General features: G+C 36.1%; 4 protein-coding genes and 1 pseudogene across 5 annotated transcripts; 1 reads left to right on the top strand and 4 right to left on the bottom strand.

The window, feature by feature from the left end:
• Positions 1-2,721: 2,721 nt before the first annotated feature.
• LOC147918457 (uncharacterized) lies at positions 2,722-3,717 on the bottom strand. Its single transcript, XM_087505806.1, has one exon. The coding sequence runs from the start codon at positions 3,715-3,717 to the stop codon at positions 2,722-2,724; it is 996 nt and encodes a 331-aa protein (XP_087361932.1).
• A 3,152-nt stretch (positions 3,718-6,869) lies between these two features.
• LOC104769309 (putative CCR4-associated factor 1 homolog 10) lies at positions 6,870-8,489 on the bottom strand. Its single transcript, XM_010493484.3, has 2 exons — positions 8,230-8,489; positions 6,870-8,123 (listed from the first exon to the last, which is right to left on the bottom strand). Exon 2 carries the CDS (start codon positions 8,012-8,014, stop codon positions 7,175-7,177), a length of 840 nt encoding a protein of 279 aa, XP_010491786.2. The 5' UTR covers positions 8,015-8,123; positions 8,230-8,489; the 3' UTR covers positions 6,870-7,174.
• Positions 8,490-12,054: 3,565 nt separating this feature from the next.
• LOC104769308 (uncharacterized) lies at positions 12,055-14,501 on the top strand. The gene is made up of 6 exons (XM_010493483.3): positions 12,055-12,393; positions 12,539-12,612; positions 12,701-12,752; positions 12,982-13,080; positions 13,192-13,244; positions 13,529-14,501. The coding sequence occupies exons 1-6, from the start codon at positions 12,322-12,324 to the stop codon at positions 14,238-14,240; spliced, it is 1,062 nt and encodes a 353-aa protein (XP_010491785.1). The 5' UTR covers positions 12,055-12,321; the 3' UTR covers positions 14,241-14,501.
• Positions 14,502-16,148: 1,647 nt separating this feature from the next.
• LOC104769307 (uncharacterized) lies at positions 16,149-18,430 on the bottom strand (annotated as a pseudogene). Its single transcript, XR_015592482.1, has 6 exons — positions 18,095-18,430; positions 17,533-17,739; positions 17,325-17,451; positions 16,950-17,237; positions 16,651-16,863; positions 16,149-16,578 (listed from the first exon to the last, which is right to left on the bottom strand). The product of XR_015592482.1 is annotated as an uncharacterized LOC104769307 (transcript).
• A 1,087-nt stretch (positions 18,431-19,517) lies between these two features.
• LOC147918456 (uncharacterized) lies at positions 19,518-20,536 on the bottom strand. The gene is made up of 3 exons (XM_087505805.1): positions 20,493-20,536; positions 20,306-20,405; positions 19,518-20,213 (listed from the first exon to the last, which is right to left on the bottom strand). Exons 1-3 carry the CDS (start codon positions 20,534-20,536, stop codon positions 19,518-19,520), a joined length of 840 nt encoding a protein of 279 aa, XP_087361931.1.
• Positions 20,537-20,962: the final 426 nt, after the last annotated feature.

The raw sequence follows: 20,962 nt of genomic DNA, 5'->3' as shown, positions 1-20,962 counted from the left end.
GAAGTGTTTAACAAAGTGTGTTTATTCGGAGAGCGAGATACTAGGCTCGGCTTACCTCCTTCGCTCTAGCTCGGATGCCGGACTGCGAAAATATCCTCTGGGTTCGGCTAACCGTTCCATCTGAACTAAAGTTTGGGTGCGAAATAAATACTCTGGGTTCGGCTTACCCCAAAAAGAAAAAGCGGGTGCGGAATAAATACTCTGGGTCCGGCTTATCCCTACACAGGAAGGTCAGGGGCGACTCTGGGTTCGGCTTATCCTGAAAATAGTAAGTCTTTATACAGGCTGATCACCTGGCCAGGGTGTCAACGAGGGGTGAAGTTCGTACGAGCTAATAGATACTTAGTCCGGCTCGGGCTAAGGTATACCTATAAGTGTGTAGTTCGTTTTTTTTTTTTTTTTTTTTTTTTTGGAAATTATGAAAATTTCCTTTTTCTTTTTGGAAATAATGAACGCGCCCCATTAAATGCGTTGCGCGGTCTTTGAGAATTTCTCTCGGGAAAACGCGAAAATCACGCTTCATTCTGATTGGTGGGTTTAGCGGCGGTTACTTCCCACGATCCTGTATAAATAGGATTGAGGGTTTGGGAGATCATTCTAACTACTTCCATTATTTTTGAAAACATTGAAAGGAAAAGATGGTGACTACTCGATCAGCGTGGCTAAGACAGGCTCGGGAAAGGATAGCCGCTTCGGCGAGCAGTTCGAGGCGAACTAAAGCTTCGGAGAATTCCTCCACCCACGAGAGCGCAGAGACGTTCCGAGTTTGCGCTCCTGTCCCGTACGTTGACATGACGGGTGCAGAAGGGAGTCCTGTGTGTCAGGAACTTCGAAGATATCGAGCTCGCCGCTATAGGCTGGGGCTCACCTTATGGCGAGGCGCCGGAGATTGGCCGAGGTCTGTCGGCTTTATCGTTTGGACGGGACCATTCGGGTCCTGAACGAACTAATCTCCAACGGTTTCTACTTGGAGAGGTGGCGTATGACCGGGCTGTTTGCCGCGCGAACGGCGTGCCTAGAACTGCTGGAAAGTATGGGGGTGCCCGTCCTCTTGGAGGCCGACTGTCAGCCTCTTGAAGATACTGCGTACCCGTTTAACGTGGATATCTGGGCCTACCGAGCTTCCGTAGAAAGGTTAAGGCGGTATGCCACTTTCCTGGAGTCGGCCGTCCCGATTTTCCGCGAGAGGCACTTGGTTGAAGGCCCGTGCGCTTTCCTAGAAGACTTGGCGTCGAGAGGTATTGAAGTTCCAAGGGAAAAACTGGACGCCCTGAGGGAAAGGCGCCAGTTCTGGCGTGCCGAACTGGACAAGGTAGCGGTGGAGGAACCACTGGCAGACGACCTCTCGGGTCCACGGCCTCCACTTCGTCTGCAGGATCAACCTAGACACTGAGTGTGGGAGTTCGACCGTTCCGAACTCTGAGTTCGGGCGGTCTTTTTCTTTTCTCATCTAGGACCCCGAGTCGTCGAAGGGACGTTCTCCCTTTGCGTCTCTTTTCTCTTTCTTTTTTTTTTTTTTTTTTTATTAGTCAAAACGTCCACAACATGTAATGGGGGGTTTGACTTAGTTATTGAAGCTTTTTTTCATTATATATTTTTTGGATTTATCAAAACCGTGTAAAGGAGATTTAAATGTAAGTGAACTTTGGATATTTTGTTTTGCACACCGGCTTGTCGCCGAGTTGAATAAGATAAAGTTTTTAAACCGGAAAAAACTTTATTAATATATTAGCTGCATTCGCTTAGTCTTTGAAAGATAAGGAATTGCCTACGTACTCCGAAGTGGGGATCAAGCCAACCGTAGTTCGTATTACAAGTGAAAGATCAATGGAGTTCGGATTCCCGAAAACTCCTAGATAGGGTCGTAACAACAACTTAGCTGTAGTAGCGTTTCAAGTGGGCCGCGTTCCACGAGTTTTTGATGCGTTCCCCGGCCATGGTTACGAGTTCGTAAACGCCCGGACGAATTGCTCTAGATACGAGGTATGGACCTTCCCATCGAGCGCCGAGTTTGCCAGCGTTTACTTCCTTGGTGTTCTCGAAGACTTCTCGCAGAACCAGATCACCTTCGTTGAAACGCCGTTGACGAACAGTTTTATTGTAGTATCGAGCCGCTGCGTCCTGGTAGTGTTGCATCCGAACTAGAGCTTTGTCGCGCAATTCTTCGGCGAGATCGTTGTGATCGATCAGCATCTCATCGTTAAGTTTAGGGTTATCAACCATCATAGTGCGACGAAGTGTCGGGACTCCTGCTTCAGCCGGGGCAAGTGCTTCGAGACCATACGCGAGGGAGAAAGGGGACTGTCCCGTACTCCGCCGCGGGGTTGGGCGGTATGACCATAGCACGCCATCCAGGTGATCTGCCCATGCTCCTTTCCTTCGACCGAGTCTTTTTTTGAGCCCATCGACGATCGACTTGTTCGTAGCTTCAGCTTGACCGTTGCCTTGCGGGTATCGAGGAGTCGAAGTGCTAAGATGGATTTGCCATTTCCTCAGGAAGGTTCTGGTGATCATCGAAGTGAATTGGGTACCGTTGTCGGTGACAATCTCGTATGGGAGTCCATGGCGACATATGATGTTCTTCCAGATGAAATTGGTCACGTCCAAGGATTGAATCCTTGTGAAAGACTCTGCCTCTACCCACTTGGTGAAGTAATCGGTCAGCACTAGGACGTACTTCTTGGATTTGGATGCCGGCAAAGGTCCTATGGCATCCATGGCTCAGCGCATAAATGGATACGGGGCAGTGACGGTGTTCAACAGTTCGGGCGGGACGTGCCGCATGGGTCCATGACGTTGACAAGCCTCGCATTTGGCCGCGAAAGTTTCGCAGTCAGCCATCATGGTAGGCCAATAGTGTCCGTCCTTTTTGATCTTGAGAGCAAGTGCGCGTCCGCCAGAATGGTTGCCACCTTCTCCTTCATGTACTTCCATCATGATATGTTCGGCCTCGTCCCGAGTAACACAGGTGAGGTACACTCCCGAGGCGCTCCGGCGAAACAGTTCCCCGTCCAACAGGGTGTACCTGGCACTTCGAGTCTTCAGACGTCGAGCTGCCCATCGGTCTGCTGGGACGGTGCCATCGGAGATGTAAAGTTTGATCTCAGTCTCCCAATCTTCGGGAGGCTCGACGACATCCGCCATATCTTCTATTGGCTCGTCGACTTCCATCGGGATTGGATCGTCGTTGATGAGGGCAATCTGGCTGTCCGGATCAATGCTGGGGGACTCTATGCATTCAATGGGAATGGTACGCCGTAACTCGGGGTCGGAACGGTTCGCCAGAGCTGCGAGAGCGTCGGCTGATGCGTTCTCGTTCCGTGGGACCTTCGTCAGGGAGAAGGACGTGAATTCGCCGGATAACGTGCGGACCAATTGTCGATATGCTCCCATTCGCTTGTTTTTCACGTCGAACTCTCCGCTGAACTGACTGACTACGAGTTGGGAGTCACAGAAGACCTGCAGGTGTTTGACTCCAAGTCCCTGGGCTAGTCGGAGTCCTGCGAGAACGGCCTCGTACTCGGTTTCGTTGTTCGACGCTTTGAAATTAAGCTTTAACGCCTGCTCGAGGATTTCTCCGGTGGGGGATCGGAGTATGAGTCCGACCCCGGATCCTTGATTTGTTGATGAACCGTCGACGAACATTGTCCATTGCTCCACCGCGGAAGTGGGGTCGTCAAGCTCGGGTGACAGTTCGGTGATGATATATTTTTCCATGTGCCTTCCAATAATCTGAAGTGGTTGATGATTTGTATCCCAATCTACTTATTAGTTCTTTCATGAAATATTTTATTAAGTAATAGTCCTTTTATGCACACTTGAATGAACTTTATAATAACTTACACTGTATATGTATCACATGAATTACTAAGGAGATCTTTCCTACTTGTAAAATAGCATTAAAAAAACAAAGAAACATGATGAGAAAGGGGGGAAGTGAAGACAAGTGGTGCAAGAGAAACACCCCCACATGGATGATTACAAATATAACACTATTTGTGTGTTATCACTTATCACTAATCACAAATCAACTGAATCTTTTTTAATTAGATTTGCTCTGTCTCGTCCAAAATTAGGCAGGAAAAAAAGTATATTCCAAAATGCATCTTATTAACCTTACTCTTCGTTTTTTTTTTGAAGAATAATATTATACAAATAGCCCTAATCATACTTACTTACAAAATTTTCGGCAATCAAGTAGACATCAACACACAAAAGAAACTAATAAAATAAGGTTGGGTGCTTGACAGCTTCTTTTTGGATCCACAAGCATATCATAAGTTCATAACTAATCGTTATCATTAGGGTTTATTTTGCTGGTCTCAAGCAAATTGATAAACATGCAAAGTCTTTGTAGCTTTATTAGTTTCACTCACCAATAACTTCTTTCTTTTAAACATTTTTATTTCAATTTATTCTATACTAGATTCGGACCCGCACATACGTGCGGGGTTGATTTTAAAAACTAAATTTACTAACACATTTATAATTTATTACGTACATGCGGATTATGTTTGTAAACATATTTTTAATAAATGTTATTAACATTCATAATCCAAACTTTTTTTGTATCAGTTTAGTATTTGATTTATTTTTAATTCGGTTTAGACAAAAAAATGATCAAATTGTTATTGTTATCAGTAAAAACAATTATAATAAAAAATAGTAACAGAAAAATGGTATGTCTAATTAGGACATAAAATCCATCATGTCCTGTATATGTCTCATAACTATGGTTGATTTTTTTTTATCTATTATAGAACATAGTTTAATGTTTTTTTCTTTTTCTTTTGAATATTTTTTTGACATTTTTGTGTTAGATAAATTGAAAAATATGTCATATAATATATTGGAAGCATTAATTTATTTTAATTCTAACATGATCCTAGATTTTGATTTTTGAAAATTTTTAATCTCATCTTATTCCTCCTTCCATCCCGTTTCCGTCCCATTATTCTTTTCTCATTTCCTCAAAATCATGTTCCTACATATTTAGCACACAAACACGTAATAGTTTGATTCAAAACAAAATAAAGTATTTGATGAAGAAAAATAATTTCTTTGAAACATTCAGTTAATAGAATCACACATACATGCCGTGTCAGTTAATATTCTTTTATCTATTGTTTTGTACATGCTTATGCTAGATAAGCTGAAGAAAAAAAAAACATATTTAAAATACTGTTGTTTTACTTTAGTTGTAACATGTTTTCGGATCCGCACATTTATGCATTGATAAAATGATAAGTTATAAGTAGTTTCAAACGTATGTATATCTTAATTCAGTATCCAAGATTTAAACATACTGTATATATGTAATACATATGTTTGAAATCATAATATAAAATCATAAATATTGTTTACAGATATCTCACAATATATAACCAAATTATATTTTTATACATATATATAATTTTGTATTTAATTGCTCGATTTTAATAGATACCGATTTAAATTATTTCTATAAATATTTAGATGATTTTGTATATTAGGTAACATCATAATTTCTTGTTTTCGGATATATCTCAAAATATAAAATCAAATTAAATAAGTTTACATATATACAATTTCGAAATTAATTGCCCAAATTAAACATATAAATAAATATCAAAATTATTGTTTCCTTAAATTGTTTACGCAAAACTACTTACCTTTTTTGAATTTTATTGCAGATGCTTGTTTCGATTCTGTTTGGATACGGGAGTATGAAAAACAGCTCTGAACAGTTAATACATGATCCGAACAGAATTAATACAGGGCATATAGGATCCGTGCATTTTTATTATCAAATTTACTTTAATGTCCCTTTTGTATTGTATGCTTTTTAATTTATTCAAGGTCATTTTATGTCATATATTTCAGAATTCATTTTGTCTTGTAAATAATGCTTCCCTTTTAATAGTATAGATGTTTAGGAATTACAAAGTTTCCAATGAGAACAAGTAAAAAAACGACATAATAATACATTAATACTAAATGGCTCAATTGCATCATATCTAATAGAAACAGTAATAGATATTTTTCAAACATGTAAGAAAGTGTAATCCATATTTGATATTAGTACAATACAAACATTGGTTAAAAACATTATCTCACCTCCAAATGGCTAGTGATCAAAGCCCACACAACCACAACAAAAGGCCCAAATCAGAATCCCAACGCACAAACAAAACGTTTACACGTGAATAGAGTTAAAGACTCAGAGAAGCCGTTACAGAGATAGGACCGAACAAGCAAGTACTGTTTCTTGTCTTCTGTAAGAAAGTCGATTTGATTCTCTGCCACACACCTAGACCTACCTAGGTAACGGTGACTGGTACATGTGCCCTATTGCTATTTTTTAATTCTTTTTCTTTATTTTATGGTGTCGTCGTATTGCTCTATTGAATCATTTTCGTGTATAAAGAACCATTTTCGTCCCATTGTCAAAAGCGTGAAGACAATGAAATATATAACGCTTTGAGAAACTTAACAGGCTGGATTTTTTTTTCTTCTTTCTCCTCTCTGCAATTGAATGAGCTATATACGTCTCAATCAGACAATTTATTAATCCTCTGTACCATTTGCGACTCAGATGACGTACTTTATAACAGGAATAAGAATACTGGCCAACAACAACATTGATTGCAACTTGCAAGTAAGTAGTATGGGCTACTCATTTACCCGTATGATAATAAAATGGCTCTTGCCTCTTGATGTGATCGGCAAAATGGAACATACATAAGTATGACCACATTGCTAACCACTTGCATAGTTGCATTATAAACATCTAGACTAGAGAGCTAGTATATTCATCAATCGAACAAGCAAACTCTACAAGAAGACAAAATTACATTTGCCATTAGTAGTACTGTAAGAACATGAAAAAATAATAATAATTGGAGATTATTTTATTTAAATAAACGGGTAGCTGAATTTGATATACATTCAGAAACTCAAACTAAAACAAAGAAAAAAAACCCCTCAATTTGATCAAAAGGGGTTTTTTCTTTTTCCTTCTGAAAACAAAAGCAACAAAGACACAACAGTCACTTACTACACCAATTTGCCAATTTACACAAACGACAATTCTAATTGGTCTCACACACTCACAAAGACTAAAATCTAACTTGCAGTTCCCTGGAAACTTTTCTTTTTTTAATATAAAAGTATCTTTCATTTTCCCCCATCTTAATCAAGCAACAGTAGTAGTAGTAGTACCAGTACCATCTTCCACACCTAGACCATACAAGACACCAGTGTATTTCTCAGTCGATCCAGGGAAATAACGTTCCTTAAGCTTCCTAAACGAGCCTAATGTAAGCAAGCTATCAGACCCAGCTTGATGACATACACCAACTCTCTCCACTCCCATAAGCTCAGCAAGTCTATTCAACCCTCCAAACAATCCATTACAGAACGTCATCAAATGCTTAATATCATAAACCGTCGGGAAATAAACATACAGCAGCTTGAAGAAATCAGCCTGCTTCAAAGGCAGCTCCTTACAAATCAACAACTTAACCAAATACCCAAAATCATAACCTCCATGAAACGTAACCCAAGAGATATCATCGTTCATCACAATCCCAGATGACATCAAAAGCTCACCAAACCTAACCACATCAATACCCTTCTCAACGTTCTTCTTGAAATCAATCCCACACTGACGCAACAACTCGATTGACTCGCTCGCGTAGATGTCTTCACCGATGTTGAACTCACGGAAATTGAACTGCCAGATACAGAACTTATCCGTGCCACAAGTGGGGAGGTTACCGTTCTCGTCGGAGAAGGTAAGCCCAACTTGGATCAGTTTTAACAAATCTACGTTTTCTTTGAGAGTCCTGTAGTTAAGATCGTTATTGTACTTAAAAGTAGCAACGGGCTTTAAAACCACACCTGGGAACTCAGTATCCATGGCGATGTAGCTGAATTTGTCGACGATTTCGCGGATCAACGCGAATTCTTCAACTAAATTGTAATCCCAAACCTCCCGAATCATAATCGAATCTTCTTTCAAAGTCTCTGCCATTTCTATAAACACAGATCTGAAAACAAAGCATACGCTCGAACTCGGACGACACGCAGAGAGAGAGACTTCGGTACGGAGATCGTTAGATCTGCAAACGAGACCTGCCGATCTGATTGAAAAAGAAAAAAAAAACGAAATCGATGATTTCAAATTAATCAAACCCTAAGGTGTAAACGAAATCGAAATGGAAACGAAGAAGACAATGAAATTTTTACCTGAGAGTTCGCAATACAGATGTAAGGAAACGAACAGATCTAGCAGATTCGAAGAGAGATCTGTGCGTCAGCGAGAGAGAACTTATCGGGTCAACCAAGGAGAGAGAGAGAGAGAGAGAGGTTTCAAGTGGTAAGGCTTTTGGAGACGAGACGATGATGAAAGTGATAAATAGAGAGAGAGAGAGAAGCGATGGAGACAACTGTGTCTGAGCCTATTTTCTCAACGATGTCGTTTGACCGGTTTTGATGATTGGAAAGGTTCATACGACGACGTTTCCCGTGCTCTTATTACATACACTTATTTTATTTTAAGTTTTTTTATTATATCAAATATCAATCATTATATTTTGGCCATTTACTCCAATTATTTATTTTAGCTGTATTATCCGTTTTTTTCTAATCGTTTATAAATAGTGATAAATTTTAATGATACGAATGTGATATGATGACCAAATTTTTATTAATGTGCATCACGGGAATTCCGTTCTTTTTGTAACTTCTATGATTTTTTATATTATTTTTTTGCTTTATCAACCTACCTTTATTATTTTTGTTTTGGGGTCTGATTAATTAAAATGAAAAACTGGTCTACAATTAATTACATAAAATGAAATTATGGTAATGAAAAAAAAATACTAAAAATAGTTAATAGTTTTGGTTAGTTAATTACATCATAACCGTAACGATGTTGTACGAAGTGTTACTTTATAAAAGTGATATTAAAAACGATCAATTTTCTATATCAATATTTCAACTAATATTTCTAATCTTTATTAACTAATTTAGTATCAGTTTACTATTTTTCTTTCAATTAGCTTTTTACTGGTTTTGAGTTACTGGTAAAATCTAATAGATTGTTTTTTTAATACTGCTAACTGATATTTTTATCATTATCATAACTATATCAATGTTGTACAGAGTGTTACTTTATAAAAGTGGTATTAAAAACGATCAATTTTTCTATATTGATATTTTGTAACTAATATTTTCTAATCTTTCTTAACTAATTTAGTATCATTTACTATATTGATATTTTAACTAGTATCAATTATCAATATAATAACCATATCGATGTTGTACGGAGTGTTACTTTATAAAAATGGTATTAAAAACTATCAATTTTTCAATATCGATATTTCAACTAATATTTCTATTTTTTCTTAACTAATTTAGTATTGTTTACTATTTTCCTTTCAGTTAGCTTTTTACTTGTTTTGAGTTACATGTAAAATTCAAAAGATTGTTTTTTTAAAACTGCTAATTGATATTTTTCTTATTATCATAACCATATCGATGTTGTACGGAGTGTTACTTTATAAAAATGGTATTAAAAACGATCTATTTTTCTATATCGATATTTAACTAATATTTCTAATCTTTCTTAACGAGTTTAGTATCATTTACTATATTGATATTTTAACTAGTATCAATTATCAATACCATAACCATATCGATGTTGTACGGAGTGTTACTATATAAAAATGGTATTAAAAACGATTAATTTTTCAATATCGATATTTTAACTAATATTTCTAATTTTTCTTAACTAATTTAGTACCGCTTACTATTTTTCTATTAATTGGCTTTTTACTGGTTTTGAGTTACCAGTAAAATTCAATAGATTGTTTTTTAATACTGCTAATTGATATTTTCTTATTATTTGCAAGTGAAAGCATTATATTCTATCAACAAGTTGTATAGTAATAATATTGATAGTAGTATATGATGGTAGACTTAAATGGTTATAATGGTGATATGTTTTTTTTAACATGACGAACCTACATGAGAAGATGTACAAAATAAATTGTATATTGAATGCTGTCTCGGAATATAATTCATAATTTTAAACAATTCTTATCTTCATGATAATCAACCCTAACCTATTTTTGCAATGGAGCTAGATGATTTTATGAACCTTAAAACATTTTTGTCCATATGGGTTGTCTTGCAAAAAATAAAATAAATTTTTTTAAGAATACAATGTTTGATTTTTTCCCATATATTAATTAGCTCTTCAATTTTGGATTTGCTTCCTCATGTAGCATTTTCTGCTATTTTAATCAATTATGATATTTTGTTGTAAAAGATATTTGTTAGCATATTTGGTAAAGCTAAACAAAGTTATTAATATTGTAAGTATAATATTATTGACTTTAGATATTCTATTTCTACCTTTCAAGTGCCCCATTATATTAGTGAAATTATATAATCAGGGATAAGACATTTGATAGAGGTACATGCATGACTTGTATACATAATGACTTACAAATCATCTTCGTTCATGTATACAAGGAACCATTTTAGATATATAAATAAAAATTTCCTAACTTTCACAAACGTAATCTATTTTTTTTCTTAAATATATTTCATGAAAAGATTCTCCAACTCAAACGCAGACCAACAAAATGTACAGAAAAAGAAAAGACAACTACAAGGGGGAATAATGAGATATTGGTTCTAATTATTACGACGGAGTCAAGGCATCATCGTGCCTCCCACTTAACCTAAAGCATTATCCGTGGCTTTGTAATAATTAAATTTGTATTTTTAACATAATCTAGTATATGTATATGAATTTATATAAATTAACGGTAAATGGTGAATTTCTTTTCTAAAAAATACAAATAATGTCAAGTCACAAAATACTAGATGATGGTTCCATCATCCGACCATTTTCTTGAGAAAGTTTTGTTGGAATCCAACATATCAAAATCAAAGATTCTGCTTGATTGTGATTAATTATACTGTATATAAAAAATAATGCTTAATCGGTTCCCTGGAAAAAGACTTGTCAATGCATAGTTGCTTGGTCGTCTAAATACTGTAATTTTTATATTTTAGTAACCAAAACCCGAAAAATGACTAAAATGCTGTTGACAACAGAAAATAAAATGTCACTACTAGCTATATGTATCAATATATGTCTCGTTCCTTATAAGTTTAATAAATGTGTCTTTTTCTCCACTCTCCACAATTGCAAATGTAAAATTAATTCAAACTCAAAAAAATCTGTTTTACAATGACTTTGACTTTTGTGTTAATATGTCTGCAAAAAAACAGAGACTAATGATCGATAATACTACAGCTTCTTGCTCTTGTTCTTGTGGGAGTTAGGGTCGAGTGGGGAACTTGACAACTTGACAAAAAAAGTTGACTATATCTTCTATCATTTTTTCCACAATATTCTGGTTTGCGATCAAATTTGAGGTCTAGATGTACTTGAGCATCACCTAGTTATCTAAAAACACCATACTAGGATACAAATATACATTGGACTAACTCAAGCTTGCACATATCCTCAAAATTGAGTTGATCTATATATATAAAAACACTTTTTCAAATAGAAAAAAAAGAGTTGATCTATTTAAACCTGTTTTATTTTGACTGATAAATCTATATAAACAATTTTTCAAAAATTCCCGTGATTGTTTTATCTATACATCTCATAACTTGACTATATCTTCTATCAATTTTTTTCATAATTCTTCCGGTTTTCAATCAGTGGATAAATTTGTATCATAATATGGTGTTTTAGGATTACCTTGAGCATCATAACCATAGTAATCTAAAAACACCATACTAGGATACAAATTTATCTTTTAACTTTTTACTTTGCTAACAAAAATGCAGAAAATAGAAACACAACTAATCAGAACAATCCATTGCAGCTGGTGGGAGCTTAAAGATAGAAACACAACTCAATACATTGCAACTGGGTGCTTAAAGATGGAAACATATCTCACTATAAACAAGGGAAGAAGACCAAAAGAAGGAAAGAAACAAAACATGTGGACGTGAGTCTCACGTGAGTGGGTAATTCCTAATATATGTGAAGTCACGTGTCGTCTTTTTAACGTTGGTTGGGGTTGGCAACGCTCCTTTACCCTTCAGGGGAAAAAATCACAAATAAAATCAGAAATTACAAATCACACCCCTTCATACCCTAATATAATCCCAACTTTCACTGCTCCTCTTTCTTCTTCACTTCTTCTCCACACAAAAATCTCTCTCTGCCCTGTAAGAAAAAAAACACACTGACACCACCAAACACTGGTTCCTTCTTCTTCTCTTCTTCTTCTTGCCTGAAAGAAGATGGTTGATTCGAAGAAGAGGCTTACCTCTGCCTCGAAAAACACCAGACCTTCTCTAAGCCGTTCCGCTAAGGTTCTCCCCCTTACAACAACAACCCACGCTTCTTCTTTGTTTTTTTTTGTTGGGTTTGAATTTTGACTGAAGAAATAAACTAGGGTTTTAATTTCTATGCGAATTTTGCTCTAAAGTATCAAACTTTTTGTTGTTGTTGACTAAGGTCTCTGTTGGTCAAGAGTATGGAGAAGGACTTGTGGGCTCGAAGATTAGAGTCTGGTGGCCTATTGACCGCAAGTGAGTGTTCAATTTTGCGTGTTGACTAAAAATTAGGGTTCTCTTTTGTTGAATGAATCCTTACAGAAAGATCTCTTGAAATTGGCAGATTCTATCAAGGATTGGTGGATGCTTTTGTTCCTTCTAAGAAGAAACATCGGGTATAAATCTGATTGTTTTCTGCTTGATTCTGGATTTGTTTCATATTATACTCTTTTGGGTTTTTGAATTGCGTATTCATTTAATGTAATGTTGGTATCTAAATCTGAATTGAATGATTTTTGAGTGGTGGATTTACTTTTCTTAGGGGAATTCAATTGTAATTAAGATTATGTTTCATTTAATGATTTTACTCTCTGTTACATTGTTATCTTCATTCTATGACAATAGATTTTGTATGCGGACGGAGAGGTTGAGGTTTTGGATATGAATAAGGAGAGGTGGGAGTTGATTGATGAAGATGATGATACTGAAGATGATGATGATGAGGTAGGATTTAGCTAGAGAGTGTTTTTTATCATCAGTTATTGTGTTTTTTGCCATTGTGTGTCTCAAAGTGTTTAATGGTGTAGCATTTGTTTTTGTTTTTGTTTTTTTCAGATCTCCCTACCGGATGTATCTGATGATGAGAGTTCCGACGCTGCTCCGGAACCGTAAGTGTTCCCTTATTATGTTGGTTATTAGAGATCCTGTGTTGTTGTTGTATTGGGTTCTACTGATTGTTTATAAGCTATAATAAGGTACTCTTAGTGATCTTTGTTGCATCTGTAGTGATCTTTGTTGCATCTGTTTAAACTCTTTACATGCACACTTGTAGACACCTTATCTCTGCTACACACGTAATGAAGTTGAATTCATAATGTAGAGGGAGCTATAGTGATTATAGTATATTTTTCTTGCTTTGTCGAAGAGCTAATGACTTTTATTGTGTTTACAGCAAGGCGAAAGCCAGATCTGGTGAGCTGTCTGATGATAGTGAAGAAGAAGAAGAGAAGCCAAGAAGAGGTGTGAAGAAAGCTGAGAAGTCGAAACATGTGGAGAAGAAGGCTCCAAAGGCTGAATCTGAGAGAAATGGCAAGATGGGTGATATTGGTGGGAAGATTGTAGCAGCAGCCTCTCGCATGAGTGGAAGGTCTCAAAGCAAGCAGAATGGTCGTGACAAAGAGACAGCAAAAGCTGTGAAATCCAGCAAGGTGGTTTCTGAAACAAAGAACCCGAAACAGAAAAGGACTTCATCTTCATCAAGGGCTGTCAATGCCAAAGTGAAAAAACCGAAGACTTCCTTGGAGAAGATCAAAAGCAGCTACTCTGGTGGTGAGGATGATGATACATCTGATGATGATACATCTGATGAAGAGGCGAAGCCCAAGGTCTTGAAACCTAGCAAGAAGGTTCCTGAATCAAAGAACCGAAAACAGAAAAGGCCCTCATCTTCATCAGGAGCTGTGAATGCCAAAGTGAAAAAGCAGAGGACTTCTTCGAAGAAGATTAAGAGGAATGACTCTGATGGTGAAGAAGAGGGTGAAGATGAAGACGATGAGGCCAAACTCTTGGTGAATCTGAAGCAATCTCCAGAGGGGAAGAAGGAGAAAGAGGGAGGAGAAGACAGTTCGGGAAATGAAACCGAAGTGGAAGAAGAGTCTTCTTAGTCACAGTCAAGCCAAAGACTAGGATATCCTCGCGGTGGTTCTCTAACGGCAACTACCGTAGTAGACAGCTTATGGTTTCTTTTTAAATTATACAGTGAACTCCTATTTTGGAAAATGTAGGGTTTTTAGGCTATGTTGCTTACAAAATGTGTAGCCAAATTGCATTGGGGTTGGAAAGCTAATTTCTTGAACTATGAATATGAATGAGTGTTAGTCTCACTCTTTGATATGAAATATATTCACTTTTCAGACAAAGAAAAATTTAATAGTTAATCATATAAACTGGGTTGCTCACAAGCAAGAGATGTAAGCTATATATCATCAACTCACTTTTGATAATACCCAAAAGCCAATATGGCTTCCAGAAGTTATGATCGATGGGAAACTAATATTGAAATGTTAATGTTGTCCTAATCTATATCAAGAAAGTTTAGTTTCGATCAAATAAGTACAACTTCTAGATCTGAAACTGTGAACGACGTTGGTGTACAGCTTTGCTTCGTACTGTTGTACTAATTAGCAGGGGTTCTGTGTCTCTGTTAAAAGAAAGACTTTTTGTGGCCGTTAAAACGAGTATGTACGATGAGGTGGTTGTTTGATAAAAGCTAACGTTTCAGACGTATTTAGAGTACACTGTTAAACAACACATGCGCGCAGACGATCTCATATTAATATGTAGAACCAGGTACTACTAGAACTTGCGTCAGATTGCAAAGAGCCAAACAACAAAAGAGCAAAGCGCTTTTTATTAAGAGTTTATTGGGAATGAAAGGGTTTTATATTAAAAATGGCAAGAAATTATTACATATATAGGAATTATCAATATTTACAAAATATTTTTAAAAATAAAGTATGCAATATGCATCCTCAGTTTCTTCTCTCTCTTGATTATCAGAATTCTATGGAACCTGGAACCAACAATTTCTAAGCTATTTCTTTGTTTGGAAATCAATTTACTGAAAATCGAATTTTAAGAAAAAAGAAAAAAAAATTAATTACGGACAAACATATTTACGGTTGACATAAGACATTGTGGTGTAAGTTTGGATTTGGTACAACAATTATAACAGTTAAATGTAGAAGATTAGTAGATTACATTATTAATTATGTTTATGTGAACGTTTTAACCCCTATAGTAATGTTAATTAGGCAATTAAAAGACAATAATATCAGATTTTTGGATAACTAATCAGATATCTTGCTGCATCATGTTTAAGTTTCATTGTTTTGTACCATCTTCTTACTATATCACTAAATAATTATACATAAATTTGTGTAAATTGTGTTGCAACGGTATAAATATAATAACACCACCAACTAATTTCAACTACTAACTGCATGTCTACTAGGAACGTCTATTTCGAGAGCTGTATATTATTACTAACCGATCAATATTTGTTATGACTTTTTTTTTTCCAAGATAGGCATTCACACTACAAGAAAACAGCCAGTTTTCAAGGGAGAGAATCGTCGGTAGACCGTCGGAAACAGTCTTTTCTGACGAGTTATCGAGAAAAAAAGTCCTCGGAAACCGCTTGTCGGAAATTAGGAATCGTCTGAAATCTGTCGAAAATTTCCGACAGATTTCCAAGGGTGTACAATTTCCAAGGGATTTCCAAGGATTCCAAATTACCGAGGAATTTTCAAGAGGACTAATTTTCGAACGGAATTCCAAGGACAAAACTTTCCGACGTATTTCCGAGAGGCCTGATTTGCGACGGTTTTCCAAGGACAAATGACTTTCGAGAGAATTCCAAGGGCGTCATGTTTCTGAAGAATTTCCAAGAGACATATTTTCCAAGGGATTTTCGAGGGTCGCGTTTCCGAGGAATTTCTGACAATGACGGAGTTGCCGAGAACTTTCTGAGGGCTCTTATATATAAACGAAAAAAAAAAAAATAATAAATATAAAATAAAAATAGAAATTCTTTAATAATAAATAAAATATTATACATATCAAAAAGCTGAAAATAAATAAAATATCCTAATACAAAATATATACATCCCAAATACATAATTATCCAACTAAATAACATTTTTCGTAAAATTAAAAAACAAATTAGCTAGAATTAGGAGGAGGGAATTGTCCAGGAAATTGGGAGGAAATAAAACTTTGAAGTTGGGAAAGTGTTGTTTGGGTCTGGCTAAATTGTTCCTTAATCTGGATGTTTTCTTGCTTCAGTTCTTCGACCGTCGCGTCTTTTTCTTTTAAGAGCCGGTTAAGATCTTGAACTTGTTGAACAAGTTCATTGTCCCGAGGAAAAACCGAAGAGACATTCCCACCTCCTGACGGAAGATTTCCTAAACCGGGTCTCCGACCCTTAGTTAAAGGAATTTCCTAAATAAAAAAATAATAATTAATTAATGATTGGAAATAAATAAAAAGACAAAACAATATATTCAAATATACCTCAAGACACATTTGGTTGACTTCCGGACGAGGTATATCAACTATGGGTGAGCCATCCTCAGAGAGTTGTGTAAGCCGTTCCATCTTCCGGATCTTAATCTTCTCAATCCGTTCTGCGACAACCATATCTTGAATTTGTCCAGTTTTCTTGTTTGTGTGGGTGGCTTCCATAACTTCTAACCAATCAGGTGCAACCCCTCCAGCCTCTTTTGTCTACATTTAAAGAAAAACATAACATATTAAATCTAAACAACTTATAAATTTTTAAAAAGTAAAAGTGATTATATTAGAAAACTTACCATTTTTCTCTCATGTTTTTTAAAGGTTATAGAACCTCCATTGTGGGTATCTGGTCCCTTTCCACCACGTGTGCTCCTACGGTTAATCGACTTTTGTGTTGAATCAGCTTGCGTCTCATCCATACTCCAATATCTGATAAACCCATTCCAAACATCAGGTTTTAGACACTTAGGCATTTTTTTGCCTTGCTTCCACTAATACAAGTGATTTCCATAAGATTTGTTGGCTTGAATATCAAAAGCTTTTCGCACTTTATGACAATGACCGCTTTCCCAATTATAATCTTGCTACAATCAGTGAAAAAATGATAATTAAAATAAATCTAAAAATTAAATATTAAAACTTATGAAAAAAAGAAATAACTGTTAACTTACAGCAAAAGTCTTAAACCAAATCTTTTTGGTTTCTTTGTCCACATGTTCGTAAGTTTCCCATGGTTTATCCAACTGTGTCTTGAAAATATTAAGTATAGATTTTGTTATTCCATTATCTAAACCAAACCTGAAAAACATATTTTTAATACTAATTAGTTAAGGACCAATTAATCAATTTTAAATAATTAGATAAAGTGAAGTTAATTACCATGTAGCTCCGTTTTCTTCTCCCGGGTGGAGTCTCTGTATATGTTGTCGGCCTGGTTGACTAACATACTCTTCAATGCTCATAACCGATGGAGGAGCTGAGTTCCTTGTCTCAGGGACACAAGAAGGACTTTGAGATGGTGAGCCACTTTGTGATTGCCGGATCGGGAAACGGTTAGATGACGAAGCATTAAATTCTTCATAAGACCTACACAATTTTATAAAGTAGTAATCAACAAATAAATAAACAGAATTTTTTATAAAACTATTCTAAATCCCAAAATTATAGTAATCAACAAATAAATTCTTTCTAAAATTCTTTCCTAAAATTAATTCTAAATTAGTAATCAACAAATAAATAAATTGTTTTCAAAAGCCCAATTCTAAATTAAATTCTTTCTACACAAAGAAATTCTTTCTAAAATTAAAAATCTAAATCCATATCAAACCCCTAATTCATCAACAAATCCAATCAAGATCTAATTAAATGTATTCAAAAACCTAATTCTAACAAACAAAACTAAGAATCACAAATCAAAATCATAATAAAATATGAAACTTACATGATTTCAGATGTTTAAAGATGGTGACCGGTTGAAGGATACCACCGGCGGAGGGAAGCAGATGACCGGCGGCGGAAAAGAAGCAGATGGCCACCGGCGGAGGGGAGAAGAAGACCACCAGCGGAGGGAAGGAGAAGACCGCAGAGGGAAGAGATGGCCACCGGCGGAGGGGAGAAGAAGACCACCAGCGGAGGGAAGGAGAAGACCGCAGAGGGAAGAGATGGCCACCGGTGGAGGGACCAGCGGAGGGAAGGAAAGACCGGCGGCAAGGAAACGAGCGGCGGGGAGGAGAAGACCACCGGCGGAGGGGCAACGAACGGTTTCAACAGTGGAGATGCGACTGGGGACAAAATTAAGAGGTTATGTATATGTAAAAACCTTTCAGAGTGACACAAACCGTCGGAAAGCCCTAGAAAACAATTAGGGTTTGCCGCGTGAATGAAATAATAGGCGGGTATTATATTTTCGCTTCGCAAAACCGTCAGAAATTCATAATCTGTCGGAAATTCGTCTGAACAATAGATTCCCTCAGAAATCCGTCGCATAATAATTGCATGTATTTTTATTGGCCAGTCAACCATTAATTTAACCAAAGAAAACACAACCGACGGAACTTCCTCGGAAAGTCAAAGTCCCTTGGTAATCCGTCGGTAATTTCCGAGAAGTTTCAGACGGATATTATATTTATAACAATTTTACAAAAATTAATTGATCTTAATAGTTGTTTAAAACTAGACTAAGACATATTGTCAATACAATTATATTTAGGATCATAATAGATAAAAAATCAAATAATTTTTATAAATACAAATAACTTTCCACTAAATTTGAACTATATCTCTAATATCATCTTATAAACACTTAAGTGTAGATAATGTAATCTTTCAAATGTTATATTTTTTTGTGGTACAATGTATTATAATCTAATTTATTGTCAAATATGGCTTATTATAATATTAGACAACACATTAGAAGTATCAAAACTATAATATTCTTTAAATAAGTGAAAATCTCTTGGAAAGTCGTCGAAATTTTCCGACAGATTTCAGAGGACGCGGTTTAAGCCTCGGTAATTCATCGGAAATTTCCGAGGGTTTTCCTAGGAAACGAGTTTTTTTTCTTAATATGACTGCATTCGTCTTCCCTCGGGCATCCCTCTGAATTTTCTTACAGATTTCCGAGGACTTATCCGACGGATTTGCGAGCCGTATAAGTTTTCTTGGTTATCCGTCTGTAATACCGAGACTGATATATATTTGATATATAAATATACAAATACATACCAAATTATATATATAAATTGCTAATTTAAATTTATGAAAATATTATATGAAAACTTCAAGAGCTAAAATTTATTTCCATGTTTTTAATAAATACATACATATAATTATGAAAATAGAATAAAATACAAAATTAATACAATTTATTCCTCGTCTTCGTCAGACGATGAATATTCAGAATTGTCCGAATCAGAAGCATCCTCAAATTCTCCACTCTCTTCCTCAGAATCATCGTAAATCTCGTCATCTACAAAGTTGGTGAAATCAACGACAAGATCAATTTCTAGAGAATGCTCAACCGCTCCTATGGTACCCAATGAGTTTTGCTGCATAGGTTCATGTTCACTATCATCGGAAATCCCAACAATCCTTCCTCTAGGATTTACTGACATCACTGTGATCCAAAGGTCGTTTGCTGCAGTTCCCCGTGGATATCTAATGTAGCATACTTGATCGGCTTGTGAAGCGAGGATGAATGGATCATATTCTTGGAGTCTCTTTCTCAAATGTATTGTTGTGACACCAAATTCGTCATGTTTCACACCAGATCCAACAATTGGATTGTACCACTCACATGAAAAAACAATGCACCGTAAATTGATCATCCCTGGATAACGAACTTCTAAGATTTCACGAAGGACACCATAGTATACAAGATCACCAGATTGTGCCGACACACCATAATCACAAGTTGACCTAGTCTTTTTGGGTCTAAGAATCTTGAATGCGTAACCACGAGTACAATAGATGGGATACGCTTCCGCAACATATAAAGGCCCATTAGCAAACTCCAATAACCATGTAGGAAATGATTGCCCTCTAGAAGACATTGTTGTTACCTATAAAAAATATTTTTAGAAAATATTCAAACAATAAAATAACTTTAATTTGAAATATATATACTAATAAATTTTAAATAAGAAAAACTTACGTAGAATTTTAGCCAACGACTAAATTCAGCCTGCTTGAGTTTTTGAACTTCATCCTCGCTCATGTCTGGATATGTAAAGCGTACTTGGTCCAAGTAAATCCTATAAATTAATTAACATGAGGATAAATAAATTTGCAATTTCAAATATAATAAAAATAAATTAGCATTTCAATTGTAAATTTTTTACCTCTCATACTCCATAAGCTCTTCACAATTTGTGATTATGTACATGTGAAAGTGTTGTACCTCTTCCTCTGTTAGCCTTCGTTTCTTTGCTTTTCCACTTAATCGACCAATTTGGGAAAATATATTTGGGACTTGGACAGGGTAAAAAGGGGTCTCCCCACCGTCATCGTGTCGAGCAGGTTTTCGCATCTTTGTTTGGACGTGTTTCGGAAAATAATATTCTGAGAAGTGTGCGGTTTCTTCGTTGATGCTTTGTGCTACGATAGAACCTTCGGCTGTTCTACTCTATCTCCATCCTGAATTAATGAGGGCGCATTTTCCCTAAACGCATCGTTCACCATCTGAAATGTACCTACGTCTACTTCTATCGGTGGTTCTTCTACACTATCCGGAATATAATGTTGACTAGTACTACCATAATCTACCATTGATTCACTTTCTCCATGCAAAAACCATATCTTATAACCCGGC

This window comes from Camelina sativa, chromosome 20 (assembly GCF_030686135.1).
Source record: "Camelina sativa cultivar CO46 ecotype springtype chromosome 20, ASM3068613v1".
Classification (NCBI taxonomy): Eukaryota; Viridiplantae; Streptophyta; class Magnoliopsida; order Brassicales; family Brassicaceae; genus Camelina; species Camelina sativa.
This window is presented reverse-complemented; position numbering and strand designations above follow the sequence as displayed.

Bases quoted from the DNA above. Each gene is read 5' to 3' on its own strand.
- LOC147918457 (XM_087505806.1), bottom strand. From the start codon at position 3,717: ATGGAAAAATATATCATCACCGAACTGTCACCCGAGCTTGACGACCCC.
- LOC104769309 (XM_010493484.3), bottom strand. From the start codon at position 8,014: ATGGCAGAGACTTTGAAAGAAGATTCGATTATGATTCGGGAGGTTTGG.
- LOC104769308 (XM_010493483.3), top strand. From the start codon at position 12,322: ATGGTTGATTCGAAGAAGAGGCTTACCTCTGCCTCGAAAAACACCAGA. The intron at 12,753-12,981 runs GTATAAATCTGA...CTATGACAATAG, and splicing joins CTTCTAAGAAGAAACATCGG to ATTTTGTATGCGGACGGAGA. The intron at 13,245-13,528 runs GTAAGTGTTCCC...TTGTGTTTACAG, and splicing joins TCCGACGCTGCTCCGGAACC to CAAGGCGAAAGCCAGATCTG.
- LOC147918456 (XM_087505805.1), bottom strand. From the start codon at position 20,536: ATGTACATAATCACAAATTGTGAAGAGCTTATGGAGTATGAGAG. The intron at 20,406-20,492 runs GTAAAAAATTTA...ATTAATTTATAG, and splicing joins GAGCTTATGGAGTATGAGAG to GATTTACTTGGACCAAGTAC. The intron at 20,214-20,305 runs GTAAGTTTTTCT...TATTTTTTATAG, and splicing joins GTCGTTGGCTAAAATTCTAC to GTAACAACAATGTCTTCTAG.